This window comes from Amblyomma mixtum, chromosome 4 (genome assembly GCF_055824585.1).
Source record: "Amblyomma mixtum isolate Tamu chromosome 4, ASM5582458v1, whole genome shotgun sequence".
In the NCBI taxonomy this organism is placed as follows: Eukaryota; Metazoa; Arthropoda; class Arachnida; order Ixodida; family Ixodidae; genus Amblyomma; species Amblyomma mixtum.
Genome location: NC_143015.1, coordinates 79,444,322 through 79,468,948, shown reverse-complemented (window position 1 = coordinate 79,468,948; position 24,627 = coordinate 79,444,322). Strand labels below are relative to the sequence as shown.

At 45.7% G+C, this 24,627-nt stretch overlaps 1 protein-coding gene across 1 annotated transcript in view; it reads left to right on the top strand.

Annotated features, from left to right (window-relative positions):
• The window catches only part of LOC149347148 (uncharacterized), a 287,424-nt gene that overhangs the window by 44,164 nt on the left and 218,633 nt on the right, over positions 1 to 24,627 (top strand). The window contains exon 2 of the mRNA XM_089585504.1: positions 21,342 to 21,422. Coding sequence (XP_089441630.1) covers positions 21,342 to 21,422 — 81 coding nt within the window. The remainder of the gene's footprint in view (positions 1 to 21,341; positions 21,423 to 24,627) is intronic.

Here is a 24,627-nt window from a genome sequence, read left to right as displayed (position 1 = left end):
CTCATCCGCCTATCTCCCTGTCTGCCACCCCCTGCTACGCTTGCCGTCTCTTGGAATCCACTCCGTTACACTTAAAGGGCCACTGCCCAGGGTCCGGACATTTTTGAAAAACAAGCCCACTGCATAGATGAGGCATCGAAGATAACCTCTGCAAAATACTAGAGCCATGCGCGCCCCGAAAAGCTGCGAAAATTCAAATCAAAGCCCGTTCGTTCTTTCCTTCCTTCAAAAACGGGCCCGGCCCACTACTCTGCACCCCGCTGACGTCAAGGGGGGCTACTTTCGCTAAAGGCACTACATTGGTACATCGTTCTGACTGACGGGAGAAGGTTGGGCGTAGCCTTGGCGTCGCGTCGTCTGCACAAGGCTTTCCGCAGCGCCTTCTGTTCTGGCTCATGCCTACAAACCCGCATGAAGGAACAAAAAAAAAAAAACTGCGGAGGGAGCGTGCGGCGACAGCCTTGAACCCTAGCCATAAAAAGTAAAAAAATAGTAAAACTGAGGGAGTTGGTTCGCCCCCCCCCCTCCCCCCCTGCCGTGATCACGTCACGAGACGCTCTGCGTGCGCGCTCCCTTCTCAGTTTCTTTTCTTCTATACGAGCCCCCCAAAACAAGGTTTTAATTAGTAGTGCAGCAGAGCCTTTCCCTCGCTCGCCCACTTGGCCGCTCCGCACACGCACCGCTTATCTTTCGTGCATCTTGCGTACGCCTTGACTCCAATGAATGACATATGCTTTGGAGCGGAGAAAAGACACAAACACACAGAACACAAACACGCATGGAGAAAAGCAAACGGGCGGTTGCCGGGTCCGCGCTTCGCCGTGTGTTTCGAACACAACCGACTTCCGCCCCTGCGCTCGTGAAACGGTGGGGAGGCCTAAAAGAAAATGAAAAGGTGGCTCGTTAACTGGGAATGACAAACAGATGTATGAAAGGATGCGGTCGCTAACAAGTCTAGGTGGTCGAGCCGATCGCGCCTCTCGATCGTTCAGTGTGCGGAGAAAATGCAAAAACCAAGCAAAGAATTCTATTGAAGGCGGGGCCATGACGTCGCCCTGTGACGCACTCCACAGACACCACGCCTCCGGCTTACACCGGAGAACGAAGGGGTGATTTTGCCTTGCCGAGCCTACTCGACAAGGAGCGGGAGAGAAGAATTTCGAGGAGGGAATGGAAGGAGAGGAGGCTCGCTCAAAGAGAGGTAGAGAGTGTCTGCTGCGCTGGGGTGGGCACAGGCCCTTTAAGGACCAGTGGCTATCATCTTGCCTTCGCATTAATGGCGCTTTTTGTTCCAAGCTTTATATTTTGGTCCTGTTTCTTAGTACCTGCAGCGGGGACGGCTTATTGTTACAAACTATGTGTTGTCGGTTTAACAGAAACTGAGTCTGGCCGACAGCGGAGATGTGAAAGGATGAGTTAAGAATCTACGTTTTCCATAGACGTCTTCTCAGAGTTTTTTTTTTTTTAAATCTCAAATATTAACGGACGGTGTTGATGTGCTGTCATGCATAAGAATGTCATGAACGTTAGCACGTGCATAAAAAGTTGCAATTTCGTGCTATAAGGGCAATTTGGCGACACTGCCGTGAAATATGTCCTGGAATGCTCACATAGATGCAGTTGCAACTAAAATTTGTCGCATTACAGGGATCCTGCGCAAATTGCGATATTTTGCTCCTGTTTGCATTGAACGCCTTATTTTCAGTGCCCTTTTTACTTCACATATTAACTACTGTCACCTAGTGTGGGGTACAACTACTTTGTCAAATATTACTAAACTTCACCTCCTACAAAAAAAGGCAATTCGTATAGTTGCAAACGCTGCATACGATAGTCACACTGCACCTATCTTCAGGGAACTAAACATTATCACACTTCCTGACATTTATAAAACAATGCTCCTTAAGCGTTATTGTAACGGAATTAAACAGAATAAAAACATTTTAGGCGGCATAGCAAACCTCACACCTAAACGAAAAACACGGAATACCCGCAGTTCTGAACTGTGGGAAATGCCTCGAGCACGCACTAACTATGGATACCAGATGCTACGTAATATGCTCCCGTCGGTTCTAAACAAACGAGCTGTTTCATAGCCACAATACTGTTTTTTTTTTGGTAAATATATCATAGCCACAATAATTGCACTTTCTACCATTTTCTGTATTGCACCGTACATTGTATACTTCATTAAACACTCTACTAATATTGTAATTGTTTTGCTTATGTCCTGATTTTGTGCCACATCCTACCATGTCTGATGCGTTGTGATTGTATTCTAGTTTTGTTGCCAATGCCATGATTTTTAGGGGCCGTGAACCCCGTCAAGCCCAGCTAGAGGCTTTTTGTTCACGGTCCTCAGCATCTGTAATGTTGATGTTGGAATAAAATGATGATGATGATGATGATGATAAGCTACGCTTTGCATAGCTTGTCTTCGTCAATTGGTCTCCAAACCCGCAACAGAAAAAATTTTTGACTCCGAAAATCATAAAAAGTTTCCTTAAAAAGCTCCTTATAAAAACATATTTGTATGCTGCAGTAACTTCATACGTACACCTTCTAATGTTGTTCCGATTCTAATGCTGTACTCTAAATGCACGTTTCTACCATTCGCGAAATGAAATAGCCGTCGACTAAAGGATAACTCGGCGTTTTTCGAAACAATGCATTACCCAAGAGAAGAAAGCGAACAAAAATGACAACAAAAGCAATTTGTTGTCGGCAGAATAAACGCTTCTGTGGTAACAGATGTGAATATTTACGTCGTCGTCTGCACTTATAAGTGAAAAGAAATACAGCCCTGCCGTGGTTTCTTACCAACACAAAACAGGCGGGGGAGTCGAGAAAGGAAGGATGGCTGAGGCAAAGAGCGGAGGCAATGTTGCGCACGACGACAACCTGTAGAAGCTGCATATACAAGGCGATGTTTCTAGCGCCAGGCCTGGAGAGCAGCGGTCTCCGCAAATGTAGCTGTCAGGTGGCGCCATCTTTAACACTTAGGGCGGCCCGCGCGAACCACTTTAAAGAAGAGTGCACGCTTGGAAAGGAAGGCGGCGAAAAGGGGGCCACGTCGCCATGCAAACCCGCGCCGAGTCCGGCGGGCTTAGCACCGCGATGGCGTCGGAAACGGCCGGAGAGCCCAGGGAAAACGCTTTTTGATCTAAAATTCTATTTACGCGCTTGAAGCGTCCATTTTTCAGCGAGCGAAATTGTCTGCCCTTGTGTGCCCGCCTTCGTTCTCATGTCCTGCGTGGAGAGTGTTAAAAGGAAGAGTATTAAAGAATATGTATCACGTGTCAGTAATCTTAATATTTAGCCGAGGTTTAGAAGAGCTTGTGCTTTCGTTGTTTTGCATTGCGCAAGGTTTAAAGTTTACAGCAGAATGAAAAGAACAAGTTATTTGGGAACTATATTGAACCCCGAGTGGAGTATCTGAGCTTCAAGTGTATCTTTACTGGAAGCCAAGACGTGAAGGACGTGGTGATCTCAAAGAGCGCAGATTTAAACAGTGGTTACGTCATGTTGTAGACCACAGACTTACTGGTCACCTTATAAACTCTGTCTTATCAAATCATGGAATTTATATTGAAAGCACTGGCAGCGTTAGTATGAAAGAAAATACGTGATGAGTGCTCAAACCCTGAAGAGTACATGTGCATCAGCGAATGCATAGCTTTAACGTTTTCCTATATACTCTACTTCAGCTTGAATAATATTGTAACGTGGTGGCCAGCCGAAGAATGACGCGTGGTGAACGATGAATAAGAGATGATTTAATGGCCGCTGGCCTAGCGCGAGCGCTCCGTCCCGCGCCACTGCCAGCTTCGTCGTCTTCGTCACACTTCCCGGGGCCATCGATCGATCGTCCCGATCGGTGACAGAGACGCGCAAAATGGTGAGCTTCAGAGGATGGTGGAACGGAAAGGAGGAAGTGGTGAGGTGCTGGCCGCCACAGTGGATGAGATGATCTAAGGATGAGTCCCGGTCCACGAAGCACCGTAGCCGGAGGGTGCCAGGAGCTGACGGCCGAGGTCCGTGGACGCACCGGACGGCAGGGGCAGGAGGGCGGTGTCTTCACGTGTGGGTCTTGGGTCGGTCTGGTCTCGGGTCGGTCGGGTCTTGGGTCGTCGTGTCTTGTGGTCCGGGCGAGGGACGGGGCTGGGGTGAGCGGCGAGGTCGGTTCAGGTCGGGCGGATTGGGGCACGGCCGGGCTGCGCGGACCAGGCACTCACGGCCGACGTCCACGGCAGGCGCAGGACACCGAAGCTCCGGGACCAGGATGGCGATGAAGGGACCCCAGCACCTCACACCAAATGTAACGTGGCGGCCAGCCGAAGAATGAGGCGTGGTGAACGATGGATAAGAGATGACTTAATGGCCGCTGGCCTAACGCGAGCGCTCCGTCCCGCGCCACTGCCAGCTTCGTCGTCTTGGTCACAATATCGACACCACATTTTTTATAGTTCTTTGCATCGGGCGAGGATGTTGTCGAAACGCCTCCTCTCTGGACTGTCGGAAACCGGTTCCGCCGCCGCTTTCACCGTGCTAGCGCGAGGTGCTCACGGCAGTCCAGTGAACAATATGGCAGCGCCCAGGGAGCATTAATGGGAAGGTCTATACTTTAGTGAGAAAACAACCGCATGCCGAACTTGTTCTTCTCCGCAAGTGCACCGTTTCCTTTCATACTGAAACGATCTGTGCATTTTACGACATTCAGTGTGTTTTCAGGGAGTGTGCAAAGACAACGGGGTGTCCAGACAGAACTTAACAGAGCATGGTTGAAAGCAAGAACATAAAAAGGAAAAACGCTCGTGACAATCGCTCAGCACGAATGCTTAAGGTGTGGCGGACGGATTTTTAGTTACTGCTTCATTCTTAGTCACCTACATGGCGTACACATGTGGTCGACGGAGCCCTGCGCGTTTTAGCAGACATTTTTTTTTTGTCTTCTATGAAGTACGACACATCCTCCTTAGCTGTCGTCGGCGCGTGATTGAACGGAATGGTTTCATAATCCCCTTGTTGATCACGTCCTGTCAGCGAGCTTGTTTTTGAGCGCTTCTAGCACTGCGGTAATTCTATGCACAATCCTTTTGCAGACGTCTCTCACATCCGGACAATCAAACAAGCTTCGTCGAGAATCGTTTAGTCAGCGCTGACAGACTGCCTTGATCTAAATTGATGGCTTCGCTGCATACGCTGGCGCGCATCTGTCAACTTTCGTCGCCATCTTTATACGTTTTATTGACTGAGAATTTTCGCTTTAGGTGTGCCAATACACTCATTTTGACTAACGGAAAGCAGTTTTACTATTTGCATGACAATTGTACCGAGCCTTTTATAACGCCATCTAAATTCTTCACTAGAGGAAACTTCGCACGAAAACGGAAATGTTGCCTGTTATCCAGTCCTCCCGGATATTGCTAATACGATTTGTTTCGCGACCGTGTCCACATCCGTTCGGACATCGACAACTGCACCTATATTTGCGTGTAGCGGGCGGAGTACGTGTGGATGTGACAACTCTCTTTCGCTGTATTCTTCGCAGAGGAGACTTCTTAGTTAAAGCGGTTGTCATCTTTGGCGCTACACTGTATGTGAGATATGCAATTCCAACAAGTTGGAATCCCGTAACCTTTGGCAGTAAGCGACGATTTGCTCCATTCACATATAGCAGAACTGTTATATACAAAGTAAATAAAGATAATATTTGCTTTCTTTTTTTTTTCTTCGTAGCGCCCTTTGGTTTGGTTTGGTTTGGTTTATTGGGGTTTAATGTCCCAAAGCGACCCAGGCTATGAGGGACGCCGTAGTGGAGGTCTCCGGAAATTTCGACCATCCGGCGTTTTTTAACGTGCACTGACATCACACAGCACACGGGCCTCTAGAATTTCGCCTCCATCGAAATTCGACCTCCCCGGGTTTGGAATACTTAGTTGTTCCTAGTATTTCGACCGCTCTTACACATCGCCCACGGAAGGGAAACAAGGCGCGTCTCTTCGACACCAAGACATTGAGATCCATGTAACAGTGAGAATAAAAACATAATTTTTGTATCGTTCAGATCTGCAGCAGCATGCAGATTTGAGGCAATAGCTCGTCACGGTAAGCTGAACTGCACAGCGACCTACTATCAAAAGTTAACGTAATTTTTTTTCAAATTCAGGCATCTATATATTGCTCAGTAATGTATACACGATGAAGCGTACCGTATTTTCCTGACGGCAGTGCGAACCCGATGCATAGTCTGTAGACGCAAAGTTTAGCCTGAAATATAAAGTTTTTGTTAAGATAGTCCGCTTCCTGTGTGTATTCCGCGGGGTCAAATTTCGGCTGAAATTAAGTTTTTTAGATTGACCTCATATCGAACCTAACTGCGCATCGGAGCTGATTTTGCGATTCTATTTAGCACTGCAAAATCTTCAGCCGCGGTCTCTTGCCATTTTTTCTTATCTCAAAAATCACGTCAGTCATCTTTGGCTCTTATAAAACGATCTTATAAAGTTAAATCATATATAGCCCGCACTCATAGGTATTATTTTTTATTATTTATTTATTGACATTTTCAATGCACAAAGCTGCGCGGATCCATAGGCAAAGGCTTGTACCGGATCCGTATACACAAGCATATGAAAAAGTGAGGCGGAAGATGGCACGCACGAACTCAGCACCACGAACTAAACATGAAAAACAGGTGATCACACGTCTCTTCCAGCTATTTAATAAAAATAAACCAAACACTTATTCACACTAACATTGCACAACTAACACTGCCATGCAGGCAAACAGATACAAGATCATAAGGTAAATAATACGCACTTCACATCACCAACAAAATACATAGCCCGCACGACGCGAAATATCAGCTTGCAACATGTCTAATCTGCTGACTGTAGTCCGAAAAATACGGTAATCTTGCATTTATGCAATGCAATAAATGTGAACATGTCTTTACACATGCATACAGGCAAAGGCATGGGGTAACATTATGAAAGATAAAATTTCACCACAGAGTTAACATGTTGGTTACATCCCGTTACCATTTAAAAAAGTCGGTGTGACTTCACAGCAATGACTTGACAATCGCTCTGTTAGAGTGTTCAACATCTTCAATATTGTATGCGCTCTTGAAAAAAGTGCTAATAAATAACTATCTCAATGGAATGATTGATATTTGCTAGCTTGTTACTGTTTACTAGGCTATATTACTGTTACGCTGTTGTTACTACAATCGCTCTATCAGTGTTCAACATCTTCATTTTTGTATGCACTATTCAAAAAAGTAGTTGTAACTACCTGGTGGCATGATTGCTAGTTGCTAGCTTGTTACTGTTTACTATGCTATTAAAGCAGAATGAGCAAAAACGCGCTCCTATTAATGCTTCGCTAGATCTGCTTCTTCGTTTCGGACTTGTTAGTGAACATTTTTATCGTCCCTAAACCGATCTTTGTGAAAGGTTAATGCAATTGCAATTTTAGGAGCCCAGTTGCATTTGCACCTTGTGCAGTCATATGTTCACAATTAGGAGAAAAGGCTTAACGGGCAATAGCCATTATTTGCAACGAATGGGTGCACCTACCTAAATGCGATATGTTGTATATAAACCAGGTGAAAAGAATATTCCGCAGAAAACAGGCAGCATATTGCCGTTGCGTTCAAGTTCCTAAATCCTGGTTTTTTATTTCTGCCGTAGTTTTCTGTCTACCATGGATTCCTTACCCAGTGCGATAGCCTCTTACGATTTGTAAGCTTAATTGACTTTATGTGTTAGCTCAAGCATTTGTGTTGTGTGTCCAGCCCTCTATATGTAGCCGTTGTAGGTGCCGAGGGATTTATCACCGTGAATATACAAGTTTTCTTTTTTTTAAATATTATTTAATATTATTATTTTAATGGTACATGAATCAAACATGTTCCATGCACATGCAAACACCGAAAATGCGATGCAACTACACGCGAGTGCAGGTAAAATATCACAAAAATAACTTGCCTGCGATAACGACCATCTCAATTTTTTTCAATGACCTCCACGAGTTCGCTATTTTCCTTTAAGTTCATCTGTAGCTCCAATTAATGCTGACTGCGCCACTTTCAATGTAATCGCTTCATAGTCGGCCATCAGTGATAGATTAGTTTATAGTATTAGGTTTGTGCATTAGTAACTCTTACTAACCGAATAGTTGCTAGCTTGGCGTGCTAACAAGCTAGTGAATGTTTTGTTAAGCGCTTACTAACTTCCTCTCAAGTTCCAGTATTTAACGTGCCTATTGGTTATTTCGCTAGTTATTTCTTTTCGGGATTTAATTCTCTCAACCTTAGGGTGTTACAAAATGGTATATAAATTCACCACTTTCTTTAAATAACTTTTTAATCCTACCGAGTCTCTCATAGCCTTAGTCGCTTTGGGACGTTAAACCCCCATAAACATAAACATTTTTAATCCTACACTTCTAACCTTATGTCACCTCTCTGCTTTTCAGCCACCAATCCTCAAATCGCTTTTTGCTAACTTCCACCGCCGATTTCTTTACATTACCATTGTTATCTCTAATTGGTTTGTTCATAGAAGGTTGTGGCCAAGTACTACACCAGGGTGGCCAAATCCTGTTCTGGTGAGGAAGTGCGTTGTCGGTTCTGGTCACCGAAATCAGGCCGCACTCCAAGCCTGGTTATGCAATTCCATCGACACGCGGAGTTTTTTTTTATCCGGTGGAGAATTGCGTGGCACCGGGATTCGAACTCCGGTCTTCTTGCACGCGAGGCGGATGCTCTACCTCTACGCCATCGCTGGAGGCTAACAAAGAGGGTTCATGTTAAGTTAAGAACAACGCAGCGAGCTATGGAAAGGAAAATGATAGGTGTAACGTTAAGAGATCGGAAGAGGGCAGAGTGGGTGAGGGAACAAACGCGGGTTAATGACATCCTAGTTGAGATCAAGAGGAAGAAGTGGGCTTGGGCAGGGCATGTAATGCGAAGGCAAGATAACCGCTGGTCCTTAAGGGTAACTGAGTGGATTCCAAGAGAAAGCAAACGTAGCAGGGGACGGCAGAAAGTTAGGTGGGCGGATGAGATTAAGTTTGCGGGGATACAGTGGCGGCAACTAGCAAAGGACAGGGTTAATTGGAGAGACATGGGAGAGGCCTTTGCCCTGCAGTGGGTGTAGTCAGGCTGATGATGATGATGTTATCTCTAAACTCTGAGGCCTCGGGCAGAGAGACTGTACTTGCATCGACATGCGGATGGATACCATCACATTCCAGCATGAGGTGTTCAATTGTTTCTACAGATCTGTCACTTCTGCACATGTGTCATCTTCTTGATTAAATTTCTTTTTATAGCTCCGCGTTCTAAGAAATACTGACCCAGTTTCAAAGGGTATGGTACTACCTCTTGATTTAAAATAAAACGATTCCGTCTTGATCTGCCTTTTAGATTTCTATATAGTTCTACACCATGATCATTTTCCAACGAGCTATTCTAGTTTTTTACCTGTTGTTTAAAGCTGTTTATTTGTCCGTGCTCGTATCAGTATACCTTAGCTCCCCAACTCCTACCAGCTAATTTCCTCAGGCGTTCTTCATATAGTGTTTTACTCTTAGCTCCCCGTCTTTCGAACGATGCGCAGCCCATATCCCCGTGTACTACCTCGTTCGCGGTTTCTGTCGGCACCTAGTGCTAATCTTCCAACTGCACAACTAGTGCTAAGCTTCTTGCCCAACGACCGCCCTCTAGTGTTGAAAATCGGGACCAACGCAATTGCCGACCGTAACTCGTCTTTAGCGCATGAGAGGAGAGCAATATTGCACCGGACGAGTGCGACTCACCTGATGATATTGGTACAATCGACCATGACGAGTTCAAGTCGAGGTTAGTGGTTAGATGGTTCAATTAGGCTGCCTTCTAAATTCCCGTTGCCTGCGATATCTCGCGGTTACTCAGCAAGATCGCGAACCCTACAATATGGTATTTCTGTTGGAACTGCAGACCCCGCATATGTTGTACCGGAATGCTGAACCTGATAATTGCATTAACACACATTTTAGTGAAATGAAGCTACAGCTGAAGAACATTTGCGAAGAAAGTGACTTTCCACCGATTTGGATTCCATGCATTCGTGACGTGGTACCGTTGTAGCTGGGTTAGGATGATTTTTTTTAGCTTTCTGTCGAATCAGTACACTGCAGCCACTGTCTGACTGCTATCTGGTTCGGTTTGGTTTATTGGGGTTTAGCATCCCAAAGCGACTCAGGCTATGAGGGACCCCGTAGTGTAGGGCTTCAGAAATTTCCACCACCTGGGGTTCTTTAACGTGCACCGACATCGCACAGTACACGGGCCTCTAGAATTTCGCCTCCATCGAAATTCAGCCGCCGCGGCCGGCATCGAACCCGCGTCTTTCGGGCCAACAGCCGAGCACCGGAACCACCGAGCCACCGCGGCAAATTTGGCTGCTTTCTAAGTAATCGGTATATATAGTCTGGTTCTGCACATTAAAGTATAAATATATGCCATGTAAAGCAAAAAAAACGTGCTGGTTAGCTATTGCTGGAGCGAGTACTCCGCGCAAGCTGTGGTCCCAACTTTCGTTCCTCGGTACACAAGGAATTTATTTTTAAATGTGAAGCTTCTGATAAAGCGTAGCTCTCCTTCGTATCCGTTAGCACGTGGGTGGATGCTAATGAATAATTGCGCGCTAAATTGAATCGGCTCCACCATGGCGGATTCCCCTAAACTAATTGGGTTGTACTACATCCTTCTCCTTCGTTTCCATTCGTTCTCGGCGAGAAAAACGCAGGTGTGGAGCAGTGATCGAATACTGTTATTTTCGTCTGCTCTTCTCCTGTGGCAGCTCCGGTAGATGCAAACGCATTTTAGCAGAGTTTATTAGGTATACTCAACCTCTTTGCCGTCATCTCCCAAGCCTGCCTTGACAATATGGATACAGTATCCTATGCGGTCCTCCCCGTCCTCTTATTGGATGCGGTGACTCTGTTGCCTGAGTTATTGGTATGATACTTAAGGTTGCTTTCATTTTTTTGGTTTGCACAAGTTTCAGAACGGGCATAGGGAGAAGATTCTACGCGCGACACTACCAGTTACGATCTTCAGTCATGCTCAAGTATAATGCTGCACTGTGGATATGTCAGTTTTGACGAAGACATTTCTTTGAAAGGCAGTTCTAGCGCGCAGGTCCGGAGTTACTGCAAATGTCCGTTTCCCCAGAAAAATCTCTCCTCACCACAGCGCTGGCCCAGTGTATGAGCATACGGCCGCCTCATATGCGGGAGGTGCGCGGTTCGATCCCCAGTGCCCCCTGGTAGCCACCGGTTACGGACTGGGTACAGTCTGCCTCTTTCCCTATAGTGTTCGGCTTCTCTGGGGTGCAATGCTTGGAAAAATGGCTCTTTGACTCCGCCTTGCGTAGACGAAGAGCACCTTGTGCTGTGGTCATCTTTGGCAAAAGATCCATCTGCATCGTAAAAATCCGCCACCATCATCATTCTCATAATCACCATCAGCAGCTGCAGCGTCAACATCTCTTATATGTGCAGTGGGTGCACCCAGCGTCGCGCTGCGCGATCAGCCAAATACGTGAACAGCGACAAGCCAGCACCGGCGAGTAGACAGTCATCAGTCATCTAGGACACGTACACAGTTCACAGACCGCGCCTGCCGCCGCCTCGCACGGGCCTTTCGTTTGCGCATTGTTTCATTTTCGCGACAGTACTATATTAGTATTCCGCACCCCAGCCACGACAATCGCGTTGACAGCGACGCCAATCGCGGCTCTCCTCACCAACGATAATTGCTAGAAAACTCCGCGGACCTCGGACCGAGAAGAAGAAACTGCACCCTCGCCGCTGCCGTAGCGGCTTTGGACTGCGGCAGCCTTGCCTGGCGCGGCATGCAAGCGCTCCAAGTCAAACAAACAGTCCGCGCAGACAGGCTTCGGGCGAGCGGCTAATTCTAGGTTATGCACCGGAGAAGACCTCGGCCATGGTGGCTGATGCGCGCGATTCCAAGAGCCAACCGGCCGCCGCCTGCAGCCCGCATTGCGTATCCCCACCTCGGCTCTCTCGCTGCGAAACTTCGCTAGTAAACTCCCCCCCCCCCCCCCTCCCCTCTTTTCTCTCTGCGTGTGTATGTGCAGGGCGATGAAGGAAGGGACGCATTCGGCCATAAATCCGCACGCTCGCACCCCTGCTCAACGCGCCTTCTCCGAGAGCCTTCTTAACGGCGTGTTTGATAGTCGCCGCCGACTGACTCTCCTGGCTAGGGAGCGCTGCAGTCGTCGCTGCATCGGCAGCCATCAGACATCGCGCCGCGGCTATGCGCGGCTCTTGTTAGACCCCGTGGTGTAATGCATACGCCACTCTTTGCGAGCACCGTGTACTCCTCGTTCCTTCTCGGTTCCTGTTGCTGCTGTTGTTGGCCGTTTTGATGTATGTGTGTGCTTTGCAAAGTGTTTTGTTTGTGTGCGTTGCCCGCCTGCTGTATGGGTTTGTGTGCGCGCGTGCTTGGGTTCGACGCGCGCGCTTTTTGCAACTGTGGGTGTCTTGTGAAGGGGAGGCACGACGCAGGGGTGGTGGAGGGGCGTGAGCGGACAAAGCGCAAACAAGGCGTAACGAGCGGGGTGGTGGCGGTGGTTGTGCTGCGTGACTGAATGGAGTGGACGCGCGCCGCTTGGCTCGAGATGTGCCGCACTGCCATTGAGGGGCGTTGAACCTCGTAGCGGCCAGCACTGCGTTTGCGGGAGGAAAGCGTTGTGCGCTGATTAGAGTCTGCGCTTTGTATTTTAGATATATTCGGAATTGAGTAAAGGTTTAATGAGAAGCGATGTGCAACTCGGTTGAAATACACGCAATCCTCAATCATCTAAGAACAGCGAACTATGTGTGTGAGTAATTTGCATCGTTTTTTCGTTATTCTCAACACATTAAATACGCTGACATTTTTGACGGTGTTAATGACCGATCTCTCATGCCTATACGTAACAAACTGAACGAGCGCAGTTGCTCGTAATACGCTTTTGGCAAGCTAACACAACAATATCTGTAAACGGCGTACTGCGTATCTTGGTTTTAGAAATCGTTTTTCTCTTAACTCATCTTATCAACAAACCTCTTTTTTTTGTCGACCACTTGTGACGCATTTCTGCCGAAAACAATTTGGCGTACACAACAGTGCTTAGGGTGTTGACATACCAGCCGTTACTGATTTGTTTTCGCACGGCTTTTTTTTTTTTCGCCCACAATTTTCTCAGACCGATCTCACAGAACCAGCCCACCAATGAGACGCATACAAATAGAAAGCGCAGGTGGATGTGGAAATCATCGTGATGCCATTCCGCATGTGAGCGTGGCTCCTCTCGTCATCGAGGGGTGTGCATACGTTGAGCGCATCTCGCGAGGCGTGTTTGCAACTGCGAGACGGGCGCCTACTCAGCTTGGCGCGCGTGGCCATCACGGAACCAGATACGACGTTTCGGCACCTCGCGGCCCACAGCGGCCATTATGCGCCTCTGCTTGCCTGTCCTCCCGCTCTCGTTTGAAAGGTATTGCTTCTCGCCTTGGCGGATGTGTATCCCGGCTTTATTTGTTCTTGCCATTGCACTCTTCAATGTCTTGAGAGCTCCAAGCCACGCTTGTCAGAGCGAACCGCTCGCGACATAGCCGTGGTTTCAGATGACCTGTAGGTGCGGAGCGTGCATTCTGCATCCATTCCACAGTCGAAAAAATTTGCGAGGACACTTTGGCAACTAAAGTGTTGAAGCAGAGACGAAAGCCGAGGGCACTATCCCATGACGACTTCCGGTGGATGAGACATCACACCGTTCCCGTGGCTACATCGATACACAAACTATACATCTTTCGGGGATCATAAGTGTTAATTACGCTTAATTACACATTTTCCCATCTAATTTGACACTAATCCGACGTTTTTCCGACCATTCTGTGACAATTTTCACTATGCCGTGGCGACTTCCGGTGGATGTGACGTCACACCGTTGCCGTGGCTATATAGAAGTCCGCGTTATTTTGACGCAATTTAGACATTTTTGGCTACAATTAATTAACTAATTAATGTACAGTTATCAAACTTGGATTATAGGTTCATTTTTTCCTCCTCTATCTGAAACAACTGTTGGTTTTCTTCTATCTTTTTTAGCACCCGAGATAAACGCATCTGACATGCTTTGTTAACGGACGACAGTATGGGCCATTAAAGGCTGTCGCCTTAATACTAGACTTGCAAAGCAAATCCTGCCGTTCGACACTTCAAAACTGCGTGATGTGCGTCAACGTACGACCAAGATACGTCACCGGTCTTCATGAATTTCTGCGAAGGCAGTGTCGTTGTGTCGGCCTTTTCAATAAACAAATGTCTCCAACAACTTTGTAGCCATTGCACAACAGCAAACAGAGAGGATGCGAGGCAGACTTGAGGCCACTGAAATATATCCGTACACTGGGGGCAATTAATATTTGTTACAGCTCTTTGTCATCATTTCTCACTGCACTTCTTCTTTTTCGTCTTCCATCTGCAAGCGTCAATTGAGGCCAATATTATGGTTTCCAGCATATGCGATTTGATTTCAATAAAAATCAATATCCTTGTCTTCCTATGCATGGTTGCGCAATTCTGAAAATAGAAAGGTAACGATATTATGGGCTTTTTGCGGTATGGAAATAAAAGTCAACTTTAATTGGACTCTTGTAAAAATAGTCCATTTCTTATAGAGGCTACTGCCTTCCTATAGATATTACTTTTTCTCTATTCATATTCTATAGACTGTTTATAGAAAACAGTCTACTGATATTGTATGGCCATAAATCTATAGATTGTCTTCAGACTGTCTATCGCATTTGTACTGCCTATAGACTGTTCTCTAGGATTTGTCTATAAAGAGTCCATATAATTTATAGACAGAAGTCTATGGACAGTCTATAGACTGTCTAAAAAATTGTGTAAGGGGAGGCAAAAAAATAAAGTATAGACTCTTGCCTTCTTTCATAGTTGTGCCTACATTTTGTGCCCTTTGTAATCGATGAGACCGAGCTTTTCAAGCTTCTGATGGCACATCAACTAGGCGGCATCGAATGGTTGTGTTCAAAGCCTTTCCAATGCTATCAGGAAAACTCAAGCTGCTTTTCATTCTTTTGAGTTACGGTGAACTTAGTTCCCGTGCTCGTAACCCAGACAGAGACGAATTTTTCTTATGATAGAAAGTATCAAGCTGTATAGCTTTTCTTTGTAGCCATATGGCTGCGCTTAGGTTTCCTTTGTAGCCGTACGGCTGCGCTTGGGTGGATTTTAATGAGTAATTACTCCCTTATTAGTTCAACTAACACTTGATTTAGAAAGAGGCGTGCACTGAGCCAGCAAGGGTGTAATAAGCGCGAGTCTGAGACTAAAGCGTGTGCGCGTGTGGTCTACGCAATGCTGTCTCTCTCTTTCTCTCTCTCTCTCTCTCTCTCTATGTATATATATATATATATATATATATATATATATATATATATATATATATATATATATATATATATATATATATATATATCATACGTCGCGCACAATGAACAAAAATGTGCCCTATACTGTCCTGTCAACAGTGCAGCGTCCATCCTGCATGCTTGTCTCAGCACGCGCGACCACACATGCGTAAGGAAAGCGCCCTGTGTTCTCGCAGATCGCTTTGACGCGATGTCCTCATTCACACCGGTTACGTGGAGAGCGTATATATTTGCACATAGTGAAGACAGATCGACGGTAAGCGGACACAATTGGCGGGGGTTTAATTGCTCGTCCCCGGAGGCGGTGAAACACGCCAACCCCACGGGCCCCCGCTAACCATGCAGCAAGATGGAGTGAGCTCTTTAACGTGGTCGTTCTTATGCCCGAGCATATACGGTCGCGCGCACGACCTTGAAACAAAGGAGCGAGCTTCTGGCACGCTCGCCACACCGCACACGTAGTGTCCACATAGCGCGACGTATAGTGCAGCAGCTCAGCATTAAAAGCCCGAGCGTTGCTACCTGGGTGGTCGGAGTAGATGGTGTGTGTCCACGGCTGCCACCGGTATTTCATGCCGCGCTGGGCAAACACTGGCTAAAGTTCGCTTCTTCTATTGTTCCGTAAGCAGCGGACAACGCGAATCTTGAATAAACGTTTTGAAAGGCGAAAAAAAAACAACACCGACGGCTCAAATAATAGGGGAAGGAGAACCTGACGGTAGCGCGGTGCACTGTCCGCGAGATGGGGTGTTTATTTTTTTCCTTATTATATTCATCGTTTTCGTAACCGCGCATATTTCCTCCCATGCTCGATGACGATGAGAACGCCTCAACACTTGAGCACTCGACAGGAGAGTACGTGTTGTTCCAACGTAATCATAGTATATGCTAGGGACTGAGCGAAGCGATTACGAAGTTTGCATGGGCGAGAACGGAAAGGGTTGCCCGAGCATGCATATGGAAGCGGAAGGGCCGTTTAGCGGAGATGGATAGCGTCGCAGATAAGAAGCGAAGGGGAGAAGGTGGAGAGGCGCCGGAATGAAATACATACACAGCGCGTTGTTATAGCCCGGTGCTGGATGCTAGTTGCTAGACTCTGGGAGGCACCCAGGCTACAATTTCCACTGCTCCCACGTAAGGAATGGCCGCGGAAGTGGTTACGCTTAGGCGTTGCGAGTCACTACCATGCGCCGCCGAGTTCATCGCAATTAGCCTGCAGCTGAGTCTACCGCAAGACAATGGTCTATTCCGTTGATCACTGGCGTCTTGCAGCTGCATCATCAAATCTGCACTCTAAAAATGTTTACACTTTTAAAAGTGTAACACTCTTGTCTCAGGGCTAATATCTTATGAGAGTGAGACAGTCTATGGACTTCTTAAGGACTCAGTTGCTTTTCTATAGATATTTATTTGCCTATTTATTTGCTCTGCAGACTCTCTATAGACAAAAGTCTACTAAAAATGTATGTCCATAAATCTGCAGATTGTCTATAGACTGTCTATAGCATTTCTATTGCGTTTAGACAGTTCTATAAGATTCGTCTTCAGAGAGTCTATGGACTTTATCATCAGAAGTCTATGGACATCTATAGACTGTCTAAAAAATTTTGTAACGGTGCCCAACTACACCTTGATGGTGTTGGTGAAAACTCTTTCGATGTTACGTATGCGGTAATCGTATACAGTCTGAGGTTGTTATAGCCTCTGTAATGGTGTTTATGAACACGCTAACGAAAATCGACCCTGGGACACTTTAGGGCACCTTTCTTGCACTTTTAAGAGTGTAAAAAATGGTACTACATATACCTGCGATTTCCTCAACCTCGTCGTTCGATTTTAATCAGTGGAGCCTTCGACTCGATTTCCCTTCTTTAAGCGTTCACTACGCAACGCTAAGACATCATTGGAGTCTTTTGTTTTGCGCTTTGAGTAATCTGCCCTGACCCATTACTCGGTGGTAATTTAATATTAATTATATTAGATTTACGCTAGTTGTGAAATTCGTGCGCGCTCTTCTGTCAGCGTTAAGCCTATAGGTTTTTTTTTCGAAGACTAGGCACATGTCCTTCCTTCCAACTTTTCAAGCCCTTAGTCTAACCCTGGAGTTTCCATCCGTTACACGCACCATGACTACAAGCTGTAAACACTTAGTCACACGCTGTTTAAGTGACGCTTAGGATAATGTCACAAACCCTGACTGGAAACAAGAGAATGCGAACTTTTTAAGTAGTTATTATTCTTTTTATGTCGTACAACGACAGCAATAAATGAAATATTGCTAAAGGAGGCAAGCGTTGTCATCGTTGCAGGAGTATTCCGCAGATCAAAATTAGAGGACACCTAATTACATAACGATTTGAGAATGCGATTGCATTAAACACAGAGGTGTTCTCGGTCTGCTTCTCCGCCGCCGTCATATAGCTGCTCGCCGCATACGCCGAGCTTCTACAACCGCCTAACTACATCTTCAGCGACATGCTTCCGTGGTCACCCTATCCGCTTGCTGGGATTTTCCCCTTTGCGGTAGACACACCGGCGTTCATTCTGGCTCCATGCCAACCTTATACCCAGAGCTGTCTATAGACACGTTCGCACTCAACCTAGCTCACCTGCCTCGGCCATGTCACGTCACCGGCGCACCTGCCAACTCGGCCATATCAGTTCTAGTTACGTGGCCCCTCTTAGTCACGTGGACTGATGGCGTCATTGTGACGTCTGACCTACTCGACTCTTCAGCGATTTTTATGGCGTGCACACGATTCCGCCTTTTTTTTCCCCCGATGGGGCTTCTAATAAAATGGCGACAAAAACCCTCTCACTCTCCTGTTGTTGGTTAATAAGAGTTTTACGAGGGGCTTGCCGCTTTTTTTGTACTATTGGTCGCGCAGTTGCCAAAGACGCAGAAAAAAAGACGGGCGTGTTTTCAAATTCATTCAGAGCAACCGAATTCATGAGTACTAAAAAAAACGTTAGGGTAGTCAAGCTGGTTAAGCGGGAGTTAACTGAAACATGTCATGGTGACACTACTGCTTTTCTTTTTCAGTCATACCTGCTGCAAATTTTCCTTCCACCATTAACAAGCTCAGCTTAAGAATCAACTCACCTTGCTTCTACATGTTGCGCAAAATGAAGGGGAAACGTTGTTCGCCGTAGAGTTTACATTAATACTCGTGATACAAGAGCAGAGGAAGTGGCCAGCGGCGAATCAAAATCACTAGTCTGCCCAGAAAATTGTGAACAAACGACCAAAGAACGTAGCCGCCAGAGATGTAGTTGTAGGTGTCCACCATGAATATTCAGAGTGTCTCCTGTATCACACGTGGTCAGGTCAATGGCTGAACTTTGCCTTACTTTTCCACCTAAACGGTCAATTGTTAATTATAAATTGTCGGGTTTAACTGCCTCGATGCGACACATGGACTATGAGAGACGCCGTAGGAGAGGACTCCGGAGATTTTTCAACCATCTGGATTAGTTTAATGTGCGCTAACATCACACAGCATACGGTCGTTTTTGTGTTCCCCTTAATCGCTGTACTACCGCTGCGACCTAGCTCAAAACCGCGGCGTTTAAATCAGCAGCCGAACGCCGAAGTCACTGACACCACGCGGTGGGTGACGATCCACTGATTCCTCCAAAGTCCTTTGATTTCATTACGAATGACAAGTGCTCCATCTTTTTCATTTATCAAGGATTGCTAATTTATTACTGCTTGCTTGTTTCAACTTGCACGCCTCCTTGCTGAGGAAAGTTGCTTGATTTTGCTATTTAAATGAAAATCAATATCCGTTTCAGTGAATATTGTTGCCATGGCGGCAATAGGTGCTCGTAAAATGTTTATTCAACGAAACTGCGATCTTCGCGTAATCTGAGGCATGTGACTTCAGTCAGGCTGTAAGTCCAGCTTCCTTGGGCAAAAATTTTGAATATTGAAATATTGTAAGGTACTGGTATAGAAATATTGTAGGTAATGGTCCTTTCTTGTTATATATAGCGAAATCATTATTTTATTGTGTTTCCAAAGGTCGTGTCGAACAGTTAACACTGCCAGAGAAAAACAGTGGGGAAAGCCTTTCACGGTATAAAATCCGTTGCTATAAAAAAAGAAAGATGCAACACTGTAGTCGGGTGATATGCGGATATATTGACTGCTATAGTGAAATCCTAAATTATATGAAAAAATTGCGCTGATAAAAGATTTTCCGTTAAAAATGCTTTTGTCTAGAATTGCTGAGTATGGAAGAATAAGCATTCAAAAAGGGTTGGCACTTCAGCTTTCCTGAGTGCTCAAAATGCTTAAAAGCAGGAGTTACAAGAGATAGATGTTTCAAAACCCACATGTGCATGAGGTACGTGCATCCAGACGCATTACGCAAAGCATCAGTGAACCTAATGCTAATGTGGACAGTGCTTTGAAGGCGTAACGATGACGCGTGCGGGCACAGGCAGCAGCACCTTTTTACCCCTTCTTGCATGTTATCATCTGAATGTGCGAATACACTCTGTCCTTCCACAGCTGGCCGCAGGCGCCCATGCATTGCTGCTTAATAATGCACAGACATCACGAGGCCACAACGCGTGCGCGAAAGGCGTTGCTATACTCCGATTCATACATAGCAGGCAACGCTGTGGAGGTTGCTGAAGTAGTGCGTCCGCGAAACTGCATTACTCCGCCACGTATCATTCATTCTTCACGAAACTCCGGTCATTGTTTGGAAGAATACAAAGGGCGGTATAAAACGATGTGGTAGCATTGAAAATTACGGTCGAAGCTCTGAGGCGCTCAGTGTTCGGGCTCTCGGGCCATAATTCTCACGCGTGTGAACTACTTTTTCGGTGCGGATTTAGTAGAAGCGATTAGCCCCACCAACCGCGCATCATACCGCCACGTGTACTGTTTGCTTCTCGAAATCTCGACGAGTCGCAGCATGAAAATGTAGCAAGGGGTAAAACAAAGTCCTGGAGGTGCCAGTCACGGCACTTAAGATTTTTCGCTACGAAATATCCTTGTGTTCGCTTTGGCTGTATGGCGAACTACTTTTTGCGTGCGCACTCAGCCCGCGCGAACAGGCGCGCTAGCTTTGGCAGCGTTGCCTGCTATGTATGAAACGGAGTATATATGCCTGTGACCGTATACGCGCAACTTCGAACTGCTAATACTCTGATATCTGAGTACAATATACTCTTACTGATTGGTACCGATTACTTCAACTGACTTACTTAGGCTTAACGCTCGTCCCCTCCCCACCAGCGCTGTTAACAGGCCCAATATTGGAAAGATATTGGCAAAGACGGCCCTACAAAGGACCACAGTGAAACCATTCATTACCAGTATTGGGCTCTACCAATATCGGTTTTACCAATTCATTACCAATATTGAGTTTGTAATCGCCCGCAGGATCTGAGGAGGTAGTGCCTTATTGTGTACATTAACTGAAAGTTGTTTCTAGAATGCTACTGCCGGGTAAAGTTATTTATCAATCAGTTTTTATGTGCCAAAGCAACGATTGAGCTATAAGACAAGACGCAGTGCAGCGGTGCGCATCGATTTCGACCACGTTGTGGCGCTCCCTGATGTGGGACGCCATTGAGTAGGCGCATGCTCTTTCACACCGTCTCTATGGAGAAGTTCATATATTTGCAAAGATACCCCTTATTACGCACCAGTAATAGTTAATAAAACAGGAGTTAATAGTCTTAACGGTTAAATATTTGCAAAACCAGTTAATATAGTTGCAGAAATACCACTATGTGTTGTGCCAAAATCTGATGCAAGCAGATGTGCGAACTTAATATCTTTTTCTTCTTCTCTTTCCTCGCAGCCAAGTCAGCATCTACGCCACAAGAGTCATCTCCATTGTTCCAGCTCATCCAAAATGCATCATCGAATTACAAGGAAAAATGTAAGTGGCGGCCAACGAGCCCACAGTTGCTTTTCATTCGCCAGCGATAATTATTGTACTCGCGGACACATCATGTGATATTGCCTTGCATCGCTTTATGTCGGCCCTTAAATGTTTTGTTTTCTTTATACTCATATGCTAAAGAAGAATCATTGATAGGCTGCATATACAGTTCTAATAACCTCGCTGCAACGCCGAGCGCGTATTGCGTATCGGAAACGAAGATCTCTTGTGGAAACAAGAAGAGTTCTGCATTGTTATATAGTGCTAGAGCCTCTGTAATGACCTTTTAAGGCGAAAGCCTTTAATGGCTCATACTTTCGTCCGTTAACAAAGCATGTCGCAAGCGTTTAACTCGAGAACTAAAAGAGAAGAATACCAATGGTTGCTTCAGATAGAAGGGAAAACATGAACCTAGGAGCTAAGTTTGATAACTGTAGATTAATTAGTTAATTAATTATAGGCTAAAATGTGGAAATTCCATCGAAATAGCGTGGACGTCGATATAGCCACGGGGACGGTGTGACGTCACATCCACCGGAAGTCGTCACGGCATAGTGTCCTCGGCTATCGCCTCTCAACGCTTTAGTCGCCAAAGTGACCTCGCAATTTTTTTTCTCTCTAAAATGTTTTTTGGGGCTAACGACTGCACTGTATACTGCGCGCATATCGTTAAAAACAATGTCTAAAAATTCTTTCACATCCAAGGACTCAAGCTTTCCCACCTTGAAAACTGATTTTGGAACCTCTCGACACTCAAGCTGTTAACTTATCGAAATTTAAATGAGTAATACTCAGACCTTCTCCGAAGTATTGCACACACCTCACTTCCTAAATATAGCATTAATCTTCGCCACAATTAGCTACCCTTTACCGTCTTCTACGAGCAACACTCGGGTGACCAAGGGATGTATATAGCTCACAAACGGAACGTCCTAATAACGTGGACAAACCGGTCAACCTTCAATTCTTTTTGAAGAATGCTACCGACTACATTCCCATTTATATGCATCTTTCACGCAGCCTTCCGTTGTAACCTGTCGCGGCCGAAACTCTTCGCAAATATTCCTTGCGATTGTTACCGGTTTTCTCTTGTTCGGTTTTCGATGACAGCGGAATTTTGCCTGCGTCTTCCACTGGCCGATTACTAAATAAGTCATACCAAGTATCTAACTATCTAAAAACTAAATACGCATACTAATACCTCATAGGAAAATTAGAAGCTATCCAAAGAAAGGCAGTAAGATTTATGTTTAACAAATACAGGCCTACTGACTCACCCACCAAACTACTCAAAAAAGCCGGCATTCTCAATCCGGAAAATAGAGCTAAACTTGTACGACTAAAATTAATTTACCAGCTACTCCACAATCAACTCAACCTGGATAAAACTAGGTACCTGATGGCCCCAGAGACAAGACTTACACGTCATAGACATTCAGAAACATTAAAAGAGCACATATTTCGTACTGACTGCCTGAAATACTCCTTTTTTCCACTTACAATGCGGGAATGGAACACCCTTGACCGCTCCATTACCAGCAGTACATCCCTAGATATCTTCACTCAGTTGGTAGAAAATTATCTTCACTCGTAAGCAGACTTCAATTGTGAGCCTTTGTTGGCAGCTTTCTTTTTATTGCGTTGCCATTTTCTTTCCAGTGCTTGTGTGTTTCTAATCTCACATATATCCCACGTATTGAATATGTTATCTTGTCTTCAACTACCTGTACATTCCGACAATACTATTGCTGTATCCCATGACTGTATTTTTGTGTACTGAACCTTAATTAAGTGCGGCACTGTAGTCGCTTTATATTGTCCTGCAATCCTTAGTAAAATAAATGTAACTACTTCCTTGTTCATATATATATATATATATATATATATATATATATATATATATATATATATATATATATATATATATATATATATATATATATATATATATATCACCACAATGAAAAAAGAAAGTAAGCTCTACACACGCGCGCAATTGCTAAATCACAGAGTCAGAACGAAATGGTAATGGAATACGATATACGGTAGGTAGTGACGTATTTCAGAGCAGGAAACTAATAAACCGCTTTTTTGACTGCAGTGAAGCATCATATCCCCGGAAATTGTGCTGTAAGAACAATTCTCTTCCAAAACCGTCCTGACACCAAGTTGCCTACGGAGCACGCGTCGCCTTTCCCGAGGTCTCACGGCCTGCCTAGGGATAATAAGTCTGGGGTTATATATGATATTGTTAAATGACCTTGAGGTCACCCACCTCACGCCATCTTCGCGTCATAGAACCCCACCGTGACGCGACACTGCGTGACAAATGGTCTTCATGATTATGATTAATAGTTTATATCGCAGCACTCTGTCCAGCCGCGAGTCATTACTACCACGAAGTGACACTAATGGGATATTAGAACATCCCGCCGTTAATAGTGAAGGTAACACGACGAGTAACATGGAGGAAACGCAATAGCAGTATACAGTTGCAAGCCTTGCTATAGGAGACCACGTGCAGCCGCATCCAGTCGCTCGTAATCACTTCCTCGCAGCCTGTGACGCTGCAAGAACGCCAGAGGCCGTGAAAAACCTTAAGGATTCCGCAGGCTTAATTGCCTCTAATGAGCCACGTGTATAGCGTCGTACAAACGCGGATCCCCGCAGCAAGGTGGTCAGCGCCTGTGGGATATATACCAGAAAAAGGAAAAATGGCGCCGCTATCGCCGTTTTCTGTCTCGCGACGCGTGGTGCTGCTGATCCCGCAGAGAAATTGTACGTTGTCTGCATGTGTATGGTGGCTCTCCTCACGTGGGCCCTGCGTAGGTTCGTGGAAAAAGCTCGAATTGGTCTGAGAACGGTTTTGACGTTCCCTGAATATGTTATGCCGCGTGTTGTTTTCACTGGAACAAGTACAAGGTAATCAGACACGTATATGCATACTAAGCCTGCACCCACGCGGAGGTGAAGACATATCTACCTCGGCGGGCAAAAGTAACAGACCCTCCCTCCTAGTTCCGACACTTGCCACTCCGCATATAGGGCGCCGCATGACAAAGCGCTTCATTTGTCGAAACGAGCCCACTTCGCCGGTCTCTATTGTATAGACCAGAAGTGTTCTGTCAGATGGCACCACCACGCAAAGTGACACGGGCTGGAAGTTGAAAAAGTGTTTCTTACTTTTGGCCCCGATGGTGCA